Raw genomic sequence first — 25,385 nt, 5'->3', positions numbered from 1 at the left:
AAAATTGTACCTAAACAGCAAAAATATTTTGCTTGTTCAAAATACTTTTTTTGTACTTGTACAAAAATATTAACTTGAGTTATCTTACATTAGCTACTCACGTGTCACTTTTTAAAATTGTTTTATTGTTTAATCAACATTCTGTGATCTTGCACTGATACTTTGGTGAAAATTTTACTTTTATAAAGCTTTCTACACGAGTTTTCCTCCACTTTTATTATTCTTATTTTTTTTTAATAATGCAAATTCGTGATATTTCATTTTTGAAACAAATGCTTAACCTGTTCCTAGGAAGAGTGACAAATCAAATTGCACTCAGTTTCTTTCAGAAGTATTGGAGAAATCAGCAATAACAAAACAAAGACAATGAAAACATTGAAAATATCAACTGCAACGTGAATGGAGAACCTATAGAACAAGTAAAACATTTTTAGTAAAGTTTTAAGATGGTAGCTAATTTGGTGTTTTGACCTAATTTTAACTTATGGAAACCGAGAGCTGGGTTAGAAATAAAACACTTGACCAAAGACTAGAGACCACAGATATGAGAGTCGTGAGAAAGATTAGGGGTAGGAACAGATGGCATCAATGGCAATATCATATTTAAAACAAAGATATTAGGAAAGAACTTGACATTGTTAGCCTTCAGGAATGTGTTAGCAAAGCTATCTCAGGTAGTATTCCCACTGGTAGTAGAAAGATAAGCTAAACAAGTGTTCTTTGCCAAGATGGCAGGAAAAAGACATGAGGAAGATCAAGATGTAGATGCATTGATACAGTAAAAAGTGCCTTAGAAGAGACAGAAATATAAGATCTAACAATATTGGAATGTTGACAGATAACAGTGCTAATCTGGAGGAAAATTGTTGATAGGAAGTTAGTAATGATGTAACTGTTTGTGTAATACTATCATAAGATCATATACACCCCTAAGTGTATATGTCTGGAATTTGATGGTGGTAACGATGAAGATGAGAAGGCTCTGATGTTGCACCTGGACTACTGTACAGAGATTTGGTCTCCTGGGATCAGAGCAGATAAAGAAGCTGCAGAAAGAAAGCAAAAGATAATATCAAGATCATGGAATGTAGATTATGAGGGCCACAGATACTGGTTGATAGAACAAAGAGGGAACATATGAGGGAACAGAGGTCTATAAACTTTTTAAGAAGGTGTTATAGAATATAACAAAAAAATTGTTATATTCTATTGGATGATAAAATTTTTCATTATGGAAATGGTAGAGAGAGAAGACAAGGGGTCATTCATAGGAGCTAAGTGTTTTGAGAAAAGAGTAAGAGCTAGTTTTTCTGTCTCACAGAACTGGGAGTGAGTAGAACAGTTTATTGAAGTAGTGAGTGCATTTAGTGTAAGAGAAAGTATGAGAGCTAGTGTGGGTGGCTTCCCTCAATAGTCACTGACTTCCTAGAGATCTAATAATAATAATAAATAGAACATCTAAAGAAAACTTACTTTACAGACACTTGATCTAATATTTAAAAAAAAAAAAAAAAAAAGGAGGAGGAATTAAGTGAGAAGACACAGAAGTTGCACAGACAATATACATCAGAAAATAAATCAAAAATGACACTGGAAATATAATTTAAGAATGGTTCAAAATATAACAGAAAAATGATCCAATGAAGGTTACATGAAAAGAAAAAAAATGGAATCCAAAATTGCAAAATAAGCAAGGAATAGTGTAATACAATGTGTGTGGGGAGGGGAGATATCCAGTGATTTTTATAGAGCAAAACAGATACAAAATTCTGATAGAAGATCGTACTCAAAACTTGTTCTTCAGCAAATTATGTTACAACCAATTCATTAGTGCTGATGTTCATAGGTTTGCTTCCATAAACAACTTTCATCTGTCAGTGAACATAAATTAATGAATTTATTTCATTATTTCATTGTTGCACAACTAGCAATTCCCCCAAAACAACCCAGATTAAAAAAGATGACAATCAGCTCAAAAGTTATTGCACGAATTAAAAGCAATGTTCTGATAGAGGCCTGGTTGGCTGAGTACATAATGTACTTACTCTCCAACCAACAGGCTTCCAAGTTCAAATCATGCCATGGGCATGGGATTCTAGAAATGTCTTGGGTGGGAGATGAATTTCAACTCCTGATGCAAAACTACTTCAATGCTTACTGGAAGGCCAAAGTGTCTTAAAAAAAGTTCCATGTGTGTTTATAGAGTAGGACTTCCAGATTATGAAAAAAATAAATATTAAAGGCAATATAAAAGCTAACAATATTAAAGATAATGGAGTCATTTAAGATTCAAAGCCAAATAACTGGGAGGAGATTTCCACATGGCCATTCAGGAATGTAGAGAATCAGACAGGGACTACTCACCTAATATCCAATCCTCACCTTATTGTGGTGTGCCTGATAGTTGTGAGTAGGTATCCACTGGAAATTTGAGAATTAGCTAACCAAACTGTACTCTCTAGTGGCTTAAATCACAAATACATATGATGGTACAACTTAATCAGATTTCATGCCAGATGAGGTGTCTCCCATTTAAAAAATGTTCCCAAGCTGTTTTCATAAGAGAATCAGAGCAACAGTGAAAAGTCAGCTACTAAAACAAACTTCAACTCAACATCTAGAAAAAAGAAGTAAGCCAACATCAAAAGAACTGAAGACGAACCATCAATATAAGAAGTATTATGAAGTATTATGGAAAGGAAATCAAACTTACAAAATAACTGGACAAGTACCATGCAGATATAATTGGCATTATTGACACAAACAAGATAAAAACAGGTGAGATCTTACTAGATAATAAATGTAGGATGTTATAATCAGGCAATAATGATCAAGAAAAGGAAGGAGTATTTCATGTTGAATGCTATTGCTATATAACAATAGCATTCAACATGAACCATGGAAGAAACAAACAGAAACTGCTTGATTGGAAGGCAGTTTCATATAGTAGAGTTGACTATTAAATTATTTCAGGAAATTACAATGTATACTAAATATTAATTAAAAGAAAACTTTAACCAATACTTCCTATATTTCGGCAATGTTACACTGCATCTTCATGGGAAGATAAAACTATGATAAGTGCACGCAGGCACTAACAACAAGCAAATGAGGCCAAAGAGAGAGTAACTAACGTTGTTCTTAAGTGATGTTTTCTAGAGTCCTAAAGGTGCCCCCTAGTGGGCTAAATGGGTTGTCTTGGCTGTTTGGCTGATGTTCTCATGATGCAAGCTTCCCAAATTTGGGGCAGTCTCATGCACCCAAATTTATTGAGGTTTGGAAAGTTTTTTAGAGCTGAGGCTAATTCCACGAACAATCTTTCATATTCATATTTGCTGCAGTGCAGTAAAGTAGCTTTCTTCCGTTGTTTTCTGTGGCGGGTATCCAGAGCACAGTCCGCAAGCCCAGAATGGCTATATTGATGAAAGCCAAATTTTCTCCCGATATCTCAGCCCTATTTCAGTTCACAATGAACTTGGGCTATTTCGTGTGGCAAGGAAAATTCTACAAACAGATAAAGGGGACAGCCATGGGTTCATCACTCTCCCCATCCCTAGCTAATCTTTTTATGGAGACTTTTGAAGAAAAAGCCTTAAACTCAGTCCCACAAGAACCCACTGTTTGGCTATGCTACGTGGATGATGTGTTTGCTATTTGGCCACATGGCTCGGAGACACTCCACATCTTCTTAACACACTTAAACAACCAATACCCCAGAATCCAGTTCACCTTGGAAAAAGAAAAAAACAACAGTCTTCCTTTCTTAGACTGATTACATGCCAGCCTGATGGATCGTTGGCTTTCTGTTTACAGAAAACCAACCTATGCAGGTAGATACATTCATCAGCAATTCTCCCCCCCCACAACAATATAGGGTTGTGGGGGGGGGAGAAAACACTATATAACAGGGCCAAATTAATCTGTTTAGATGACAATGCCTAACCACTGAACTAAACCACATCCTTAACACTTTCTTAGCCAATGGCTACAACCCCCAAAAAATATTAAAACCAGTTAACCACAACCCCCCCCCCCCCCCTTCATAACAAAGATTACACTAAATCTATCACCATTCCTTACATCTGGGGTACCTCTGAAAAGTGAACCAAAATCTTAAAGAAATATGACCTGACGACCTGTTACAAACCGTATAAGAAATTGGCATCCCTTATCTGCTCCAACAAAGACCAGCCACTTCCCCTAGAGTATACCTTGCAGCTGTAAACTGTCCTACTATGGCCAAACAGACAGGATAGCTAATATTAGGATATCTGAACACAAAGACTACATCTGGTTTCATCAATATAGCCATTCTGGGCTTGCGGACCGTGCTCTGGATACCCGCCATAGAAAATGATGGAAGAAAGCAACTTTACTACACCACAGCAAATATGAATATGAAAGATTGCTCGTGGAATTAGCCTCAGCTGTAAAAAAACTTCCCAAACCTGGCCAAACAGGTAGGATAGCTGAACACAAAAGCTTTTGTGAATAGGAAGGAGACATCAAAACTGACCATTATGTCAGTGTGTTGGAGTGCAAGGTTTTCTACACTGGCTTTGAAGTGGGCCGAGTTTTTTTTTTTTTTATGTGTGATGGTGTATTGACAGTATAGTGTGTGTGACTGCTTTGGCTAAATGTTTGGCCATAATAGGACAGTTTGTAGTAGACAGACTACCAAAAATCCATAAACAAAATGTGCCATTATGTCCTATAGTGGATGGCATTGATTCCCCCACATACAAATTAGCCAAAATTTCCTGAAATAATTTAATAGTCATGTGTTACCAATGTATAAGCTCGTCAACAAGAATGTAGTAGAGTTATGTGGGCAAACTTCAAAATGTGTGAGTAAACAATGAAATTTTTTTAAGTCTACTGTCCCACTGAAGTCTCCTAAGGAAGAAGAGGAATTTTTCAAGTCATTAGAGTAGGCAGTTAACACAGAAAAAAGTGGTCCTTGTTAGAGGAAATGAATCCCAATAGGATACAGAAACGTTTTAGAAAAATTTGGAGAAAAGGGCAAGCTAATAATAACGGTAAATATCTGATGGATTTCTGCTCACAATAAGAACTAGTCATTGCTAACAACATGTTCCAACATAAAGATGTGCACATTTCAAGTGGAAAGAAGATCCAAGAAATAAAAAAGCCTCAGTGACTATGTTATTGTTGATATCTTCATGTTGGTTCAGGATATAAGAGTATACTGAGGATTTGAAATTGGAAGTGACCATTACTTAGTTTAAGTATGATAAAACTCAGTATCATATTGAAAAGAACAGTATGTAAAAAAGTTTTATTATGAATTAAAGTTGAGCGGCTTTTACAAGCAAACTGTAGACTGAACTATACAAATGTTATTAAAGAAAGAATGGAACAGTTTAAAACAAGAACCAAACCTTGGACTCTAAGCAGCAAACTCTGGAGAAAACAGTGCTTGATTCAGCTGGGAGAAGAATGTAGTGAAGTTGTCTGCAAGGATAGAAAAATAAGACCACCATGGTGGACACAAGAAGTTAAAGAAGCAGTCCTGGAAAAGAAGAAAAGCATAACGAAAGTTTCTAGCAAATAAGTCAGTTGATGCCCTAAAAGAATACAGAGGAAAAATATAAGAGCTAAGCTGTATGTAAAAGTAGCCAAAAATCATAGGAAGACTTCAGCAAGAATACAGAAAATAAATATCAGGAAGGTGGCAAAATATTCTGGAGGCTATTGGAAAATCTTAGAAATGATAAGAAGTATGCTATAAAAGGAATTAAAGATGATAAAGGTGATATAAAAACTGAAGATAAAGATATCCTAGATGTCTGGAATAATTATTTTGAAAAACTGTTAAATGAAACCAGCAGTGACAAAACAGTAGTAGAAAATTTTCAGCAGCAATGTCAGGAACATCCATCTTCTTTCAAATCTACGTTAAATTCTATAAATAAACCTTCACTTTCTTCATGAGCAAACATTTTCAAGGTCAGTCTCAATGTTGAAAATAGCCAGCGTTATTCATTTCAGATACAATGATTATAAGTACTGTTTAGATATGTGATATGTAGGAAAACAGAAGATGGATGTTCCTACTGAAAATTTTTTTAAAGTTTTTTTTTATGGTAATTACCAGTGAAAGAGACTCAAAATCTTAGGCCCCCCCCCCCAAAAAAAAAAATTACGATAAGTTCCCTCTCACTCTGTTCCAGCTTACTTCTCAATGAAACCAAGTCCTTAGCTAAATCACAATCAAACCAACAATCTGGGAGCATTATACTGTTGATATGTTTGCTGACACAGATCAGATACATTTTTAGTGGAATTAAACCAGCCAGCACATTCAAAAATGAACTTTATTGCAAAAGAATCATCAAACTGCTTGTTTTTACAGGACAGTTTCATGTCTTAAAACTGAGACTTTTTGTGGTTATGAGACCATGGGTACTTTATTAATATAATCCCACTTACTAGTTTCGCTAGCGGCTGTTTTCTTGCAAGAGGAAACTCACTTGATGAGATATATTATGTCCCTTCCACACTGACAGGGTGCATTTTTACAATGTTTTAAAATCTGCCGTAAGCATATACAGTATGCTAGTTCGAGTGTTTTCAATTAAATTTTAAGTGTAAAATTAGTAATATTTTAATGATAATGTAAATTGTCAGCAAGAGGGAAGAGTTGTTGTGCAGAGTTAGACAGTTTCATTCCAGATGTCCCCAAATTACACTAATTGTCACCATACTGTATCATCATCATATTCCTGACACGTACCCTCAAGGGAGTGTACAGGATATGATAGTACTACATAAAAAAAAAATTATACCATTACTAACTTCCCATCTATAATTTTCCTCCAAATCAGTCTGTTACTTGTCAAGACTCCAACATTATCATATCTTATATTTCAATCATCTAAGGCACTTTGTACCATATCAATCCACCTATATCTTGGTCTTCCTCTGGGTCGTTTTGCTGCCAACCTGGCAGAGAACACTTGCTTTGCTAATCTTTCCTCGCCCATTCTGTTCAAGTGACCATACCACCTGAGATTAGCTCTGTTAACGCATTCCTGGATATCCTTGTTTTTAATATGATATTGCCATTGATGCCATCTGTTCACGCCTCTAATCTTTCTCAGGACTCTCATATCTGTGGTCCTGAGAAAGTCTTTGGTCAAATGCTTTACTTCTGACCCAGCTCTCAGATCCATAAGTTAAAACTGGTTTGAACACTGTCTTGTATACAGCTAATTTAGTGTTCGGACTAATTTCTCTCTTATTCAATAGACTTCCCACCATACCAGCTTTGCTGATTCTGTTGTCTATTTCTATATTTAATTTACCATCTTCAGTAAAAATCGTGCCTAAGTAGCTGAAATGTTTTACTTGTTCCGCAGGTTCCCCATACAAAACACAGTTGACATTCTCAACGATTCTACCTATTTTCATTGTCTTTGTCTTTTTATTGCTGACCTTCATACCATATCCATTACAACAGTTATTCAATTTAGTCAGGAAGTCTTGCAAACTTAGGAACTCTTGCAGATTTAACATGAAACCATCTTCTTGTACTTCAATTCTAACTGCTGACTTACAACTCAAATACAGACTAATATTGCATGATATAATGCCCCATTGACACCATATAACTGTAGCATATTGGATAGCTTCTCTCTTGGCACATTGTCATATGCCTTTTCCAGATCAACAAAACTTAAATACAGATCTTTGTTATATTCCTATGCTTTCTCAACTATTTGTCGTAAAGTGAAGATCTGATCGTGACAGTCTCTATTTGGCCTGAATACAGATTGTTCTTCACCAAGCTTTTCTTCCACAATTCTTCTCAACCATTTCTCGAGTATGCTTGCATAGATCTTGCCAGGAACACTCAGATGGGAAATACCTCTGTAATTCTCACATTCAGTTTTATTTCCCTTTTTATATATGGGTACTATTAGAACTCTACTCCAATCTTCGGGAATTCATCCCTCTGTCCAGGCTTTCTGAACTATGCAGTGCAGCCACTGTAAGACTTTTATACTACCGTATTTCAGCATTTCTGATCGAATATCATCTATTCCTGCTGCCTTTCCACATTTCAAGCCTTTGATGGTTTTTTTAACTTCAAGTATGGACATGAATTCTTGACTGTATGCCTGTTGAGTGTTTTTTTTACCACTGTGCTATCACTGCTTGTTTAATTTAGCAATTTTTCGAAGTAATTACTCCATACTTCAAGGATATCTTTTTCTCCTGTTTTCATGTAACCTTTATCATCTCTAACTCCTTTTACAGCACTCTTTCCTCCATTTCTAAGCTTCTTCAACAACCTCCAGAATATCTTACCACCTTCTTGATATTTATTTTCTATGTTCTTGCCAAAGTCCTCCCATGACTTTTAGCTAGTTTTACAGTGTTTAGCTTTCTTACATTTGTCTCTGTATTCTCTAAGAGCACAAGCTGACTTATTTGCTAGGAACTTTTGATATACTTTCTTCTTTTCCTTCACTGCCTCTTTAACTTCCTGTGTCCACACAATAGTTCTGATTTTTCTATCCTTGCAGACAACCTCACCACATGCCTCTCTGGCTGAATCAATCAGTTTTTTCTTCAAGGCTTGCCACTGAATCTCCAAGATTTGGTTCTGTTTTCAAACTCTTTCATTTTTTCTTCAATAATCTTTGTGTATTTTAATCTACAGTTCACATCTGAGAGCTGCTCAACTTTTGTTCGCTTTAAAACTTTCTTACATGTTATTCTTTTCAATATGAAATTCAATTTTATCCTGCTCAAGACTAAATAGTTATCGCTTCTAATTTCAAATCCTCTTTACACTGTGGTGTTCTGCACCAGGGAGAAAACAACAATAACATAGTCAAGGAGACTTTTCTAATTCCTTGCCTCTTCTCTCCATGTGAATTTGTGCACATTTTTATGTTGGAACATGGTGTTAGTAATAACCAGCCATGTCCTGAACAGAAATCCAACAGGTTTTTGCCATTATTATTAGCTTTGCTCTTTTCTCCAAATTTTCCCAAAATATATTTGTATGTCTGACAATCATTTCCTACTCTGCTATTTAGATCCCCAACAAGGACAAACTTTTTCCTTTTCATTGTGTCAGTTGCTTTTTCTAAAGCATCAAAAAATTCCTCCACCTCTACCTTACTAGAACCTTCTGTAGGACCATAGGTACAAATAAGTCTCATTCTCCAATTCCCCATTCTGATATTTGCCCACATCACTCTACTTGAGACTGCCTGCCATTCAAGAAGATTAGCCTCGTATTTTGTGTTGAATACCATGGCTACTCTTTCTTTTCCTTGATTGTCATTATCTGAATATAACATTTTGTATTTATTGTTCAGAAAGACTTAACCAGTTTTTGTCTTTTTTGTTTCAGTCACCCTTATTATGTCGATCTGGTACCTATCTAATTCCTCAGCTAGCTCCATTTCTTTGCCATTCAGGCTTCTTATGTTGATAGTACCGATCTTTAACTCTGGTGATGTTTAGAGTTGGGGTGTTCTTTCAGATTTGTTCCAATAGCTGACTTTTCGCTGTTTGCCCTGGTTCCCTGGCGAAAACAACGGAGACCTTGTTTAACCGGGTGACGCTCCAGCCGGCATGAAATTTTGTCATGTTGTATACCATCATTTTCTATAGTGGTTTAAGCCAATAAGAATACAATTTGGTTTGATACATCCCAAGTTGTCAGGCCATCCTTGTTCATTCAGTATCCAGGTAGATACCCAACAGGTTGCACCACGAGAAGATGAGGATTAGACGTTAGGTCAGAAGCCCTGGTCGGCTCTCTGCATTCCTTTAAAGGCTATGTGAAGGTCTCAGTTATACAGCTTTGACCCTTAGGCACCCTTACATACTGTATTTAGTGGTACAATATAGCTGCTTGTTTTTCTTGCATGTGTTGTATGGCATCTGTTGAAGGGGCACTACACTATACAGAAACATTTTCATTCATCTTCTGAAAGAATAGGTGTAGTAAGCAACAAAGTTTATTTCTTGAATAAAAATGAATCCTATATTTTAGGATTCACAACTGTGGTATTAAATAAAATATTTCCTACTTGGTATTTAAATGTTAACATAATTTGTTTGATATTAACTTTATTAATATCAAAGAAAAAAAACTTTTTTTTTATCGTATCACATTGTGATAGGATAAAAACTGTATTTTGTTTTTTGTTTTTACTTTATTATATGTAAAAAAAGCATGTATTGCTTTGTAAAACTTTTATTTAAGTATATAATGTTTTTCATTTCTCCCAGATGGAGAGAGAGAGAACTCAACCTAGAGGTAGTGCAAAGGAAACTCATGGCAAAGGCAGAGTAAGCTGTATGCACATCATCATCTTCCTAAATTCTTTTTAATATCTTGGAGGCCAATGGGGTCCATATCAAATATTAACTGATAAGAACATATACTCCACTTTATGCTTCTGCCTTTTGGTTAAGATAACAGTGTAGTATTTATTCTTATCAGCTTAAAATCTGATACTGGCCACAAGATATTAAACTGATTTCTGGACAGTGGTGAAGTGCTTAAAGCTTGCTCCACCTCTACCACAAGATGCCTGGTATTGTACCTCAGTCTCCTCGGAGCATCACTTCTCTCTTGTATGTAAGATGAAACATACATTGTGTGAGATGCAAAATGTATTTCTTATTGTGTGTCTCAGTCAGAAAAGTTTGAAAAACACTGTTCTAAATGGCTCACAACAATTTCTTTTCAGAAAGTCCATGGACACTCCCGTCTACTTGCATAAATAATCACATTATCCTCAGCCTAATAACAGAACATCCTAAAAACACTAACACCATACAGGGCCAAGGTTGTTTGCTCCAGGAGATAAAGCACTTTCCATTTAAATGTTGCTGTGGATGTCTGCGTGAACAGCATCTATGCTCACCAGGAATGGACATTTGTGAATGTCATTATTTCATTGCTGGATGCAAGACACCATAACTCTATCATTGCAGGCCTGAAGTAGTTTGTAAAAGTTATAAATTTGGTCTCTGGAATAATGCTTCTGGATTACTGCACTTTTTTTTTTTTTTTTTAAATAGCCAAGTGGCTACAGATAAAATACTATGTATCTGCTGCTTGAATGTTTCACTGTGAAACAAGGAATTTATAAATGTCAAAATGACATTTGTTAATATATATATTTTTCTTTATCAACATAGCTTTTTTTGGTGTATTAAAGAAATACAATATGCTTCTTCAAATACATTAATTAATATTCACAAAATTAAAGATGAATTATATGGTATGGTTTGCCTGATCTTCCATTTAATTGCTGGCAAGTACTAAATGAATTTTTTCAAACCCCTTAATTATTATACTAAAATATAAAAATCAGGGAAATCCTGTATACAAAAAGGGATAAAATTATTACATGGAATTGTAGTAAGTGTATTATTTGAGAATAATAGACTCAAATGCTGAAAAGTGAAATTATGTTATTTCTATACCAAACAAAATCATACCAATCATATATAAATGCAATATACATACCGAAGGATCTGTTGGTCTACCTTCTTTCACAACAGGATAAAAGCGTGGAGCCACTTTATTGTCCTTGTGTGTACAAGGGGTCCGAGAACCCGGAGCATAACGGGGACTATCATATGGCACTTCTGGAACATTAGTAGGGATAGTTCGAATAATATGAGAATCAGAAAACAATGGTGGAGGAGGTGGAGGAACAGTCTGATTAACAATTGGAGGCAGTGGAGGAGCAAATGTCTTGAATTTTTCTTGAGAGATTACATCAACTGTTTTGTATGGCTTTTCAGACTGAAATAAAGAATAAAATATGTAGAAGGTAGAAGATAGATATATTAATCCTATAAAAATTCTTTAAGTTTTCTCATTTTCTTCCCCTCCCTCCCAAATGGGGGAGGGGAGCTGAAACCTAAACATGTAAGGAAATCACTACAAACTATAATAAAATATTGTATTTTGAAATTAGCGTTCTTATATAACAGCATCATTATCATACTGACTGAACCTGGAGCCATACATACTGTAGAAATAATATTCTGCCCCTAATTTTTCAATGGAAATGGCAACTGATATGACTCATATATAAAAGCATTTGAACAGGATACTAAATATCAAATGCACTAAATCCCATCAAACCAAGGAGGAATTAGCATTATAAAGAAAAAAGAAGTACTGCTAACATTCAGGAAGTGTCAGCAGAGCTAATCTCAGGTGGTATGGCCACATAAATAGAATGGAAGAGGAAAGATTAGCTACTCAAGTGTTCTTTGCCAGGAAAAAAAAGACCCAGAGGAAGATCAAGGTATGGGTTAATTGATACAGTAAAAAATGCCTTAGAAGACAGAAATATAAGATCTGATAATATTGGAATGTTGACAGATAACAGGCTAATCTGGAAGAAAATTGTTGATATGAAGTCAGTAATGATGTAACTTTTCATGTAGTACTCTCATAAGATCCTGTACACCCCCTTTGAGGTATATGTCAGAAATATGATGATGAAAAAAGAAGAAAAATTATTACCCTATCTTCATCAACATTTCAAACAGCTTTGCCAATAAAAGCAGAACAAAAACTCATCAGCCAGTCTTGGCTGTCACGCTAGCTGAATAACGAACATTACGGCACTGATGTATGACTTTACTTGTTTACATTACGAGCATTAGAGAAATTGTTTAGAGTTGAATTATTAATATAGTTTATCAAATATATTTTATTTGATAAACTTAAACTATCAAAAAACATAACTAATTATAAGATAAAACTTCACATTTGTCATACAATTCTATGCTAGTTTTTATAGACATCTTCAGGAGATGTTTGTCAGATAAGTAAAATAACATGAGACCTTTACTATATATAATGAAATCAACTGTTGAAAAATGGTTTAACAGTGGATATGTGATGGCATATCGTGTTTCCCAAACAAGATGTGCTTAATATTCACTCTGTGTGTATGAGATTCTTGCTAAATAAGGAAGAGACCTTCATGTAAGATGATGCCTTAATTTTTATCAGCACTTTTAGCATTTCTGATCAATGCATTTTCTGACAAAGCAGTTAAGGTGGTCTGTGAATCACATTTCTTTTCTGCTGAATAATAAGATGACCTTTGTTGGTTGTGTGACAGGCTAATCTGGATTTGTGTGCTCTTCTTTTCTACATTTTTAATATGTTCTGATAATTAGATCTCTGCAGATCATCTTGTTTATCCAACACAACATATGCTGCAGGAGCAATGAAGTTTAGTGATTCTAGTTTTTATAAGAGGTGGTTTTTGAGTATGTAAAAATCTTAAGCTCTTGCATGAATATGATTGAACGTGGTGAATTTATAAATTAACATTGTTTACAGTAACTGAAGCTTTAATTTAACAAGACAAAAAAAGAAAAAGATAATGTAGTAAGATCTGCATGTCAGAATATATTAAAGATTACTAAAGAAAAGAAAACATAAATCTAGAGTAAGTACAGATAGCTTGGATGTTGGCAGGTTTTCATAAGTGTTTCATAACAAACACCAAAAGAAGAAAAATAATTTACTGAATTTACCATGTTTTGCTGGATTTCATCAGCATCTTTAGGGCACAAATTACAACTGTAAAGCACTCAAATAGACTAGAAATAACAAACTATAACTAAAAATGAGCTAATGTCCTAACAAGATGCCCTCTAGGGGCCAGATAAAACAAACTTAATTCTGAGTATTTAAGCTAAACAATATTCCCTCTACTTTTCACCAGCCATGTGTGCATGAAAAACATTCTGTGTGCAAGTTTTCAGTCTCAGACTCAACGTGTACAGTAGCCTGTGCTTACAATAGCAAAAATCACAAGCCATAACTGACGTCAACATGTTTGTGAAAAGATCTTGTATGTTGCATGCTAAATTTTCTATAACAGCAACCTATATGCTTACTTCTTCAGCTACTTAAATACTGCATATGCATGCAGTTTATAAACAAATTATATCAAGTTATAGAATAGAAAATTCTATGCCTTTTAATTCACTTAAATCCATGTAGCTATAAAAATTTATCACTGCATGAGTTTAAGTGCCTGCCTGTAATGTCTAAACAGTAGAAACTAAAAAAATATGTTCCTGCAACTTGCTGACACCAGTATCTGTTCACCCACATGGCACAGGTTAAGTAACTAATTACAGTAAAGATACTAAAGAAATTTCTTATAAACAGAAAATTATAGTGAACCATCTGGTAGTCATATTAACTAGTGTGTAAGTCTAAGAACAAGGGGCAGCTGTAAGTTTCTTATTCAATAGTGAAGTGTATTTTTGGATGTTGTCTGTTTACTAGCCAACATAGCATAGGTTTACTAAGGGATGATCATGTTTGAGTAATTTAATCACATTTTATAATAATGTGTGGATAAGTAAGACAAGGAATCTGTCTAATCTAATTCCCTTGCTGAATTCAACGGCATTCAATACTGGATTCAGTATTGAACACTGTTGCATAAATTGGAGTAGACGGGACTTGTTTGGTCCTTGGTCCATTGTTATGCATTCTTTACATTAATGACATTTGGGAAGGATTTAACAAGAGACATACAGCTATTTAATGATGATAGCCAAGGTAATCAAGGAATGCAACTCATATGCAGTACTTGCAGAATAACAAGATAATAACAAAAAAGCCAGAGTTGCATTACATGCCTAGAAGAAACTAACAAGACTTACGGATCTTAAGAGTTTTAGTAGATAAGAAGATTAAGGTCAGGAGCCATACAGAAGATTGCAAATATAACTGAGAAGATAATTGCAATGCTGAAATGAACAATGATAAGTAAGAATAAAGAAGTCATTTTTGCCTTTTTGCAAGGTTTTGATATGACCTCATCTGGAGTACTGTGCACACATCTGATTTCCTGGTTCTTGAGGTGATGTAGATATGTTGGAAAAGGTGTAAAGGATTGTTAAAGATTATATTGAATTACGGAATGTAGACCATAAGGAGAGATTGAGAATTTGTGGACTGCCAGTGTTAGCAGACAGTAGAAAGAAGGGTGATATAATAGAGACTTACAAACTTCTGAAACGGTCATACAGGATACTAGTTGATAGAATTTTTCATTTGGAGGGCGGAGAGAGAAAAGAGGGAATTCGTGGAAATTGAGAATGAATACAGTCGAGAAAAGGGCAAGAGCTAGATTTTTCTCTCATAAAACAGTGCTTGACTGGAATGGCTTGCTTTTGGAGGCAAGTGCAGATAGTATGAATGAATTCAAGAGCAGGTATGACATGTGGTGAGAGTGATCTCCTTTGATGAGTCCCTGCCTCCTTGGAAGGCTTTTGTAATAATAAACAGTGGATGTGAAATGTTTAATAATTTTAGACTTGTATTTCATTGTCAATTTGTGTTTTATGGAACACATCAAATGACTGATAAAAGTTGCTCATTTCTCTCTCTCTCACACACACACGTGGGGGGGGGGGAATAACATGAGGTTATTAAGTTGGATTAAAAATAAAATTCCTAACATGAACTTAAGGAAACATCATTAGGAATCACTACAACACAATTGGCATGAATGCAAATAAATATTGTGATTGCAATATAGTCAACCGACTAAAGAGAGCTGGCACACAGAATAGTTTGTTATAGTGGATCGTTTCCCACAGATTTCTTTAGAATAGCATTATGCTTGTGTGGTTTTATCATCATAATCAAATTCTCAATATCTATACCCTTAACAGGATACTATAATGTTACTACATGATTAACTTTATGTTATTTCCCGCTTCCTATCAGCAGTTTTGTTTCAAATTCATCTGTTATTTGCGAGGCCTAGGTTACAATTAGATCTTCCATTTCAGACTTCGCATGATTCACCCACACAAAATTTGGTCTTCTGTATATTTTTAACATCCTAGCAAAAAACTGTTCTGCTAACTTTCCTCTCTTATTTTGTTTAAATGGCAATTACCATTTTAGATTAGATTGCACGTTCTTCAAAATACTAACAATGTCAATTTCCTTTCTAACATCTTCATTTTCCACATAATTCTACCACTGATTCCATCTATTTGCTTCCCTAATGTGGACAGGAGCTAGCTGAAGAATTAGATAAGTACCAGATCGACATTACAGTGGTATGAAATAAAAAAGACAAAAACTGGTTAAGTCTTTCTGAACAATAAATACAAAATGTTATATTCAGATAATGACAATCAAGGAAAAGAAGGAGTAGTCATGGTATTCAACACAAAATACCAGGCTAATCTTCTTGAATGGCAGGCAGTCTAAAGTAGAGTGATGTGGGCAAATATCAGAATGGGGAATTGGAGAATGAGACTTATTTATGCCTATGGTCCCACAGAAGGTTCTAGTAAGATAGAAGTCGAGGAATTTTTTGAGGCTTTAGAAAAAGCAACTGACACAATGAAAAAGGAAAAGTTAGTCCTTGTTGGGGATCTAAATAGCAGAGTTGGAAATGATTGTGAGACATACAAAAATATTTTGGGAAAATATTGAGAAAAGAGCAAAGCTAATAATAATAGCAAATATCTGTTGGATTTCTGCTCAGGACATGGACTGGTTATTACTAACACCATGTTCCAACATAAAAATGTGCACAAATTCACATGGAAAGAAGAGGGAAAGGAATAAGAAAAGTCTCATTGACTATGTTATTGTTGATAGTGATATTTTCTCCCTGGTGCAGGACACCAGAGTGTACAGAGGATTTGAAATTGGAAGTGATCACTATTTAGTCTTGAGCAGGATAAAATTGAATTTCATATTGAAAAGAATAACATGTAAGAAAGTTTTAAAGCGAATAAAAGTTGAGCAGCACTCAGATGTGAACTGTAGACTGAAATATACAAAGATTATTGAAGAAATAATGAAAGAGTTTGAGAACAGGAATCAAACCTTGGAGATTCAGTGGCAAGCCTTGAAGAAAGCCCTGACTGATTCAGCTAGAGAGGCATGTGGTGAGGTTGTCTGCAAGGATAGAAAAATCAGAACTCCATGGTGTGGACACAGGAGAGGCAGTGAAGGAAAAGAAGAAAGCATATCAAAAGTTCCTGGCAAATAGGTCAGCTTGTGCTCTTACAGAATACAGAGACAAATGCAAGAATGCTAAACATTGTGTAAAACTAGCTAGACAAAAGTCATGGGAGAGCTTTGGCAAGAATATAGAAAATAAATATCAAGAAGGTAGTAAGATATTCTGGAGGTTGTTGAAGAAGCTTAGAAATGGAGGAAAGAGTGCTGTAAAAGGAGTTAGAGATGATAAAGGTTACATGAAAACAGGAGAAAAAGATATCCTTGAAGTATGGAGCAATTACTTCGAAAAATTGCTAAATGAAACAAGCAGCGATAGCACAGTGGTAAAAAAACACTCAACAGGCATACAGTCAGGAATACATATCCATACTTGAAGTAGAAAACAGCCATCAAAGGCTTGAAATGTGGAAAGGCAGCAGGAATAGATGATATTCAACCAGAAATGCTGAAGTATGGGGGTATAAAAGTCTTACAGTGGCAGCACTGCATAGTTCAGAAAGCCTGGACAGACGGACGAATTCCCGATGATTGGAGCAGAGCTCTCATAGTACCCATATATAAAAAAAGGGAAATAAAACTGGATGTGAGAATTACAGAGGTATTTCCCTACTGAGTGTTCCTGGCAAGATCTATGCAAGTATACTTGAGAAACGGTTGAGAAGAATTGTGGAAGAAAAGCTCGGTGAAGAACAAGCTGGATTCAGGCCAAATAGAGGCTGTCAGGATCAGATGTTCACTTTACGACAAATAGTCAAGAAAGCATGGAAATATGACAAAGATCTGTATTTAAGCTTTTTCGATTTGAAAAGGCATATGACAATGTGCCAAGAGAGAAGCTATTCAATACGCTAAAGTTATATGGTGTCAATGGGGCATTATATCAAGCAATACTTAGTCTTTATTTGAGTTGTAAGTCAGCAGTTAGAATTGAAGGAAGTACAGGAAGATGGTTTAATGTTAAATCTCGTGTGAGACAAGAATGTACATTATCCCCTCTGTTATTCATTATCTATATGGATCACATTATGAAGGAAAGTGGTATTAAAAATGATATCAAAATTGGAGATGTTAATATCAGCTCTTTGCTTTATGCAGACGATGTTATACTTCTAAATAAATCTGCTACAAGTTTGCAAGATTCCCTGACTAAATTGAATAACTGTTGTTATAGATATGGTATGAAGGTCAGCAATAAAAAGACAAAGACAATGAAAATAGGCAGAATCGTTGAAAATGTCAACTGTGTTTTGAATGGGGAACCTGCGGAATAAGTAAAACATTTCAGCTACTTAGGCACGATTTTTACTGAAGATGGTAAATTAAATATAGAAATAGACAACAGAATCAGCAAAGCTGGTATGGTGGGAAGTCAATTGAATAAATTCATATGGAATAAGAGATAAATTAGTCAGAACACTAAATTAGCTGTATATAAGACAGTGTTCAAACCAGTTTTAACTTATGGATCTGAGAGCTGGGTCAGAAGTAAAATTTGACCAAAGACATGACCACAGATATGAAAATAAACTTGACCACAGATATGAAAGTCCTGAGAAAGATTATAGGCGTGAACAGATGGCATCAACAGATGGCAACAAAGAAAGATTAGCAAAACAAGTGTTCTCGGCCAGGTTGGCAGCAAAACGACCTAGAGGAAGACCAAGATATAGGTGGATTGATATGGTACAAAGTGCCTTAGAGGACAGAAATATAAGATCTGAGAGGAACAGTTCATTTGTTTGCGGATGATGCGAAGTTGGGTAGGGCAATAGTGAATGCAGATGACGTCAAAATTTTGCAGGATGATTTGGATAGATTGGAGGTCTGGGCTAAGGAGAATGGATGTCAGTTTAATGTGGCAAAATGTAAGGTTATGCATTTTGGGGTGAAAAGATTGGCGGCAGTTTACTGCATTGGTGGAACCGTGCTCCAGGAAATTGATGAGGCACGAGATTTAGGAGTGTTGGTAGATAAGGAATTGAAATTTAGGGGACACATTGCAAAAGTGACCAAAACAGCTCATCAAATCACTTGGTTGCTGAAGAATACGATGACAAGCAGAGACAAGCAGGTTATTGTTCCTCTGTATCGAGCCTTGATAAGACCCCATCTAGACTACTGTGCTCAGATTTGGTCACCTAGGTTTCTTCTTGATGGGGAGGAGGTGGAGAGGATCCAGAGGCGAGTGACCAAGATGATAGCAGGTCTGTGGAATGAACCGTATGAGAACAGGTTGAGGATTTGTGGGTTGCAAAAATTGGTTGATAGGCGGAGGAGGGGAGATATGATTGAGACATTCAAATTACTGAAGGGTTTCTATAAAATTGATTCAGAAGATATTTTTGAGAACAGGGCTGGTTGTGGGAGGACTAGGGGACATCCATGGAAACTGGGCAAAAGTGTGGTTAGTAAAGGTGTTAGAGCTGGGTTCTTTACTTTTAGAGTAGTGAATGAGTGGAATGCACTCCCTGAGTCTGTGGTGGATGCTGTGACAGTGAATGAGTTTAAGGCGAGGTATGATAGATACTGTATGAATGTCAAATAGTTGTGATGAATATGATTTGGGGCCTCCCTCGATGAGTCCAATGACTCCCTGGAGTTGCCCGTAATAATAGTAATAATAATAGTAATAATCAATGGCAATATCATATTAAAAATGAGGATATTAGGAAAGAACTTTGACATTGTCAGCATCAGGAATGCGTTAGCAGAGCTAATCTCAGGTGGTATGGTCAGTTAAACAGAATGGACAAAGAAAGATTAGCAAAACAAGTGTTCTCGGCCAGGTTGGCAGCAAAACGACCTAGAGGAAGACCAAGATATAGGGGATTGATATGGTACAAAGTGCCTTAGACGACAGAAATATAAGATCTGATAATGTTGGAGTCTTGGCAAGGTAACAGACTGATTTGGAGGAAAATTGTAGATAGGAAGTTAGTAATTATGTAATTTTTTTTTCATATAGTACTATCATATCCTGTATGGTACTTCCTTTCATGTACACTCCTTGAGGATACATGGCAGGAATTTGATGATGATTTCTAACCCAAACTCTCATTCCACATAAATTAATTCAATTGACTTCCAACCAAACCAACTTTAGTCTATTTTCTCTTTTAATTGCTAATTTTCACATCAAATTTCTTACAACAGTAAGAAATTACCAGGGAATAGGGAGGAGAATTCAAACATAACAGAAAGGGCCCACATTCTATCAATATAGTATCAAACTAGCCAACAGCCTTTGTGCTGAAGGTAATTTTAAACATGACTATTTCCTAAAATTTTGGTTAAAATTAATGCAGATACAATTGAAGTTCAGGGAGTGCTTCATTGTTGATACTTCCTCATATAATACTCTCACTTATAATGGAGTTTATTCTTCAGTTTTAATCTTGTGCAAAAGGGTGTCCAATGTACAGTCCTGCTGGTTTGGACTTGCTGTAATAATAATAGCATTATATATCATATGTTCTTGCTGCCTGTCATTATGAAAACAGAGAAGATATATGGCATGATTTGTTAATTATTTTAAATAAGAAGGTGTGATAAATATGATTGAATTCAAAATGTGTATGATCAGAAAAGAGATTACTGGCTGTGTCAAACAATGTTGTGTAATTCTGGATTGGGGGGGGGGGGGGGGGGGGGCCTTGAACATACTATCTAAGAATAACTTTCTGTACACTAAAACAAAGGATTCCATTCCTTAATTATTCTTTTAACCACATGCCCTCACTAACATCGTGATCTGCTGTAAGATTTGCATATACTGTGCATGGTGATTAAACTATAAAATATAAAATGATTAACTATAAAACAAAAAATTAAATTTAAAAAAAAAAAGGTCAGAGTAATTTGTAATTGCAATCATTTGCAATTGTTTTCTAACCCAAGCTTTTTTTTTTTGTGTGTGTGAGACAAAACAAAAGCCCTGTCATCTCCACAAAGACTTACAATGTGATAGCTCTTGATAATGGTGTATGATAGGTTTACAGTTTTTCATGAACATTATCCTAAAAAGCATAGTTGTGGGTGGGTGGGGGGGGGGGGGGGTGAAAGACTATCATTCACCACAGATGAGATTTTATTTTGGCTTTCTTTCCAACCAATTGATGTGAGACAAAACCAAGCAGGCAGAGGAAAATATGCATTACAAAAATCACTATATTTAAATTAGTTTCAATCACTGAATTTTTATTAGTCTATATATAAGTGCTCTGAAGAAGTTAGACATTATGGTTAACAAAATAATGGCATAAATTACTTTTTTTTTTTTTTAAAAAAACAAACAAACATTACATTTACTAATGTGTTATGATCAAAAAGACATACAAGCCTCCTATTTAAATTTTAATTATTGGTATTTTAGAAAGTCCACACTTGACACCAAAAAACTTACCATTTCCACCTTTTGCCATAAATCCTGTTCATAATAATACAGTCCATCATTTATAATTTTGGCTAAATCTTGAGTTATTTTTACACGAGTTATCCAATCTCCTGTTCTATCATACCCATCGTGTTTTTTAACATGAGGTGGTTGGGCAAGTGACTGCTGTGCTCCTGTTAAGGGCGGTGTCTGAGTGACAATAAGGAGTTTGTTTACTTCATGATCACTAAATTCATAATCTGAATCCATCAGACCCTATAATAAGATAAATGAATGTCCTTAATCACTCCACGATTTCAACAACAGAAATTAACAAAAGTTATTGATAATTACACTAGCAATTCACAAATATACATATATGAGATTTTCATGGTATATATATATTTTTGCTATTTAGGACTGCTAATGAAATATTCAGTATAATTTTATGATTGCTCAATTTACTTCCCCCCCCCCCCCAAGTAACAAGTATTATGCTCTTAAACATCTTTATTATAAAGCACAGTTTTACAAACACATTGTGTTTGTAAAATGTAAAAACCATAATGTACCACTAATGGCTCAGAGAGATTAGTGTGCTATTATTAACTGCTTGGACTTGTATTAAATTCAGTAATATCTGCATTTTCTGTGCTTTTTAAGAAAACTGGGTGAAATTTTTGTTCTTCAGATTGCTCTCAAAAAAATGTTTCTAACTTGGGGTCCACCTCAAAAAAAATTTGCAAAGTACTAATATAAAGTAAAATAAGGAAACCACATCTGCAAGCTTATAGTACCCAGTAACTTACAAATTTTTCAGTGTTCAAACTTGAAATGGTAATTTGTTCATTTACTCCACTGTATAATGAATGATGTGGGCATAATCTCAATGTGTGACTTTAAATGGGTTGACTATTCACCTGATTGCTCTTTCCTGATGCTGCAAATTAACTGCTGCTACTTGTAGCATGATGAAAATTTTAACAAATTTATAATCAGAAAAAAAATCTATGAAATTAGTAATTTTAATAATAACCACCACTAATGTAGAACAAATGTGACATATCCTGGTAATCTGGTACTTAGTTTCCAAAGAAACATTGCATAATTCTAATGTAAATTTCTAATTCTAATTGCATGCAGGTCTGGCCTTCTAGTTTCTGTGATTATTCAGACATGGTTGAGACAATTCAAAGGAGTGTGTTAAAAAGGATACTGAGATCATGGAATGCAAATTATGAAGACAGATTGAGAACAGAAGAAAGAGAGATGGTATGATTGAGACTTCTCAGAAGGACATGCAGGATATCAATAGATGGAATCCTTGGAAATTAAGAATGAATGCTATCAAGAAGGAGGTGAAAGCTCAAGGTTTCTCTGACAGAGTGGTGTGTGATTGGAATGGATAGCCATTAAATGTGTTGAGTGCAGGTAAGGTGAATGAGTTCAAGAAAAGGTATAACAATTGGTACAGGCAATATGTGGCCACCTGAGTCCCTGGTGGCCTCTCTTAATAATAATGATGATGACGACGATGGAGAATCAAGATATGAGAGTATGGGATCTGTTCATAGCATCAGAAAAGCTATCCATAACCAAAGTGGCTACACTGCCTCTGATTGGAGAGTGTTTGTGTGGTCTTGACTTGGAAGGTTACAAAACATAGAATTATCTGTTAAGAAGGGGGGGGGGGTATATGAGGAACTATAATGCAGGTGGTTATGACATGCTTAGGAAAAAGCTGTGATGCAGCATAAAAACATGAAATAGAAGGAAGTTAGCAGTACAGTAGATAGTCAAGGGTATTTGTAGGAAGCAATATCAGATTGTGTACCCAAAGTCAAGAGGATTAATCAGGTAGGAGTTAGAAGGATGAGTAGTATCATTAAGCAAGAGCTAGTGTTGTGGAGGGTATCACCTTTCTTGCCTGACTTCGTACTGCTCATGGGCTTGCTAGTAACCTTCAATACTCTGATACCTCCGAGTATCACAGAATATGATACTCTGAGGGGCAGGTGGCTATACTAAGGGTTGATCATGCCTTAGCAATTTACTAACTTTTATAACAGAGTGTCAGCTGTTGGATAAATGGAATAGCTACAAGATGACACTGCTAGATTTTGTAAAACATTTTGACAGAATACCACATAGCACTCTGTTACACAAATCAAAACAAATGGGAATGGATATGTTTCATATAAGTTATATGGAAACAGATACCAAGAAAGCAGTGTGCAGTGGAGCAAAATCCAGGAGAAAGCAGGTGACTAGTGGTGTGTTGCAAGGCTCTGTGTTAGGGATCACTACTGTTTAATTTATACATAAATAATATAGGAAATAATTGTTTCCTGATGCAAAATTGTGTAAGATAATAGTTAATCCAGGCAATGTGTAGAATTTGCAGGATGATCTAAAGGTGCTGTTAGTATGGACAAAAGATAATGGATGTCAGTTGAATGTGGAATAATGTAAAATTATGCATTTTGAGATAGATTACAAGCTGAAGAAATAGTACTCCTGGAAATAGATAGGCTAGGAATTTGGGAGTGGTAGTAGAGACAGAGAGCTGAAGTTTAGAGGGCATATTCCTAAGGTTGTCAAGGTAACTCACTGGATTACTTGGCTATTGAACACACAGTACTAGTAGAGATAAGGGAGTTATCATTTTTGTATAATACAAATATTTTGCATTTAGAAAGAAGCATTCCAGGAGATATCAAATTTCTGACTAGATGGTGTAGACCACCCACATGCAATATTCACCAGGGGGAGATAAAATTCTGTCTATTCTTGCTACGAGAGGTTTTTATAAATAGTTCCATCCTCTTAATTCAATGTGGTCTTATAGTCAATTGCAAGGATGACTGGGGAGCAATCCCAGACAGAGAAGGCCACCTCAATATGGTTAACTCAAATAAGGCTAACCAGTTAGGTATCACTCATCTTTGCGCTTTAGTTTCAATTCGTCTTTTGGTTGTTCATCTATATGAGATTGGTGAAAAAAGGAAAACTGATAGCTTTTGGCTATATGATATAAAAGATTTGAGGCCTTTTCTCTATCGCTCATACTATCTGTCTGTCTTTTCTTTCTCCTAATACTATCAGGCTCTCTTGTACTCCCCTATACTAACTACTCTAGGACTATGATGAGCATCCCTATACTCAACTTTTTAACCTCGATGAAAGTCAAAACTGGTCTGGGTTTTGCATAATGGGAAAAAACCTTTCCCATTATGCATAGCATTTTACAAGTCCAAAAGGACTTACCTTATTGTGTATCCCATAATGCAATGGGATACACAATAAGGCAAGTCATGTGAAGTCATTAGCCTCTATATACAAGTAGCTCAGACATGAATATATTTCATGTGCAAACATTGTTTTGCTTCCTTGGGTAAAGGATTAAAACCAAGTATATAATTTCTTACTATCTTTAATGTACAAGGATCTGTATTTAAGTTTTGTAGACCTGGAAAAGGCATATGACAAGGTGCTAAGAGGAAACCTGTTCAAAATGCTCCTGTTATAATGTAAATGGAACATTATATCAAGTAATACATAATCTCTTTTTGAGTTATAAATCAGCAGTTAGAATTTAAGGAGGTATAGGAAAATGGTTTGATGTTAAGTCAGGTGTGCAACAAGAGTGTAGATTATCTCCACTTATTCATCATCTTTATGGATTTATGAAGGAAAGCATTATTAAACCTGATATCAAAATTGGAGGTGTTAATCTCAGCACTTTACTTTATGCAGATGATGTTATACACCTAAATAAATCAATGATAAGTCTGCAGGATTCCCTGACCAAATTGAATAACTGCTGTAATAAATTTGGTATGAAAATCAGCATTAAAAAGACAAAGACAATGAAAATAGGCAGAAACAATGAAAACATTAACTGCAACCGCAATGGAGAATCTATAAAACATTTCAGTGATTTAAGCACAATTTTTAGTGAAAATA

General features: G+C 35.3%; 1 protein-coding gene, 1 non-coding gene and 1 pseudogene across 2 annotated transcripts in view; 1 reads left to right on the top strand and 2 right to left on the bottom strand.

The window, feature by feature from the left end:
* Nucleotides 1–25,385, bottom strand: part of larp (La related protein) — a 321,561-nt gene that overhangs the window by 78,655 nt on the left and 217,521 nt on the right. Inside the window, exons 13-14 of the mRNA XM_090396411.1 lie at nucleotides 21,450–21,695; nucleotides 11,528–11,809 (exon numbers count right to left, since the gene is read on the bottom strand). Of these exons, the coding sequence (XP_090252537.1) occupies nucleotides 11,528–11,809; nucleotides 21,450–21,695 (528 nt within the window). The remainder of the gene's footprint in view (nucleotides 1–11,527; nucleotides 11,810–21,449; nucleotides 21,696–25,385) is intronic.
* Nucleotides 10,285–10,468, bottom strand: LOC150104162 (U2 spliceosomal RNA). The gene has a single exon (XR_016548737.1). It is a non-coding gene; the product is annotated as a U2 spliceosomal RNA (small nuclear RNA).
* Nucleotides 10,442–10,622, top strand: LOC150104161 (U2 spliceosomal RNA; annotated as a pseudogene).

Source organism: Typopeltis vanoorti, chromosome 8 (assembly GCF_054136105.1).
Source record: "Typopeltis vanoorti isolate ZY-2024b chromosome 8, IOZ_Tvanoo_1.0, whole genome shotgun sequence".
NCBI lineage: Eukaryota > Metazoa > Arthropoda > Arachnida > Uropygi > Thelyphonidae > Typopeltis > Typopeltis vanoorti.
Note: the sequence above shows the minus strand (reverse complement) of the source record. Positions and strands in the feature narration are given on the sequence as shown.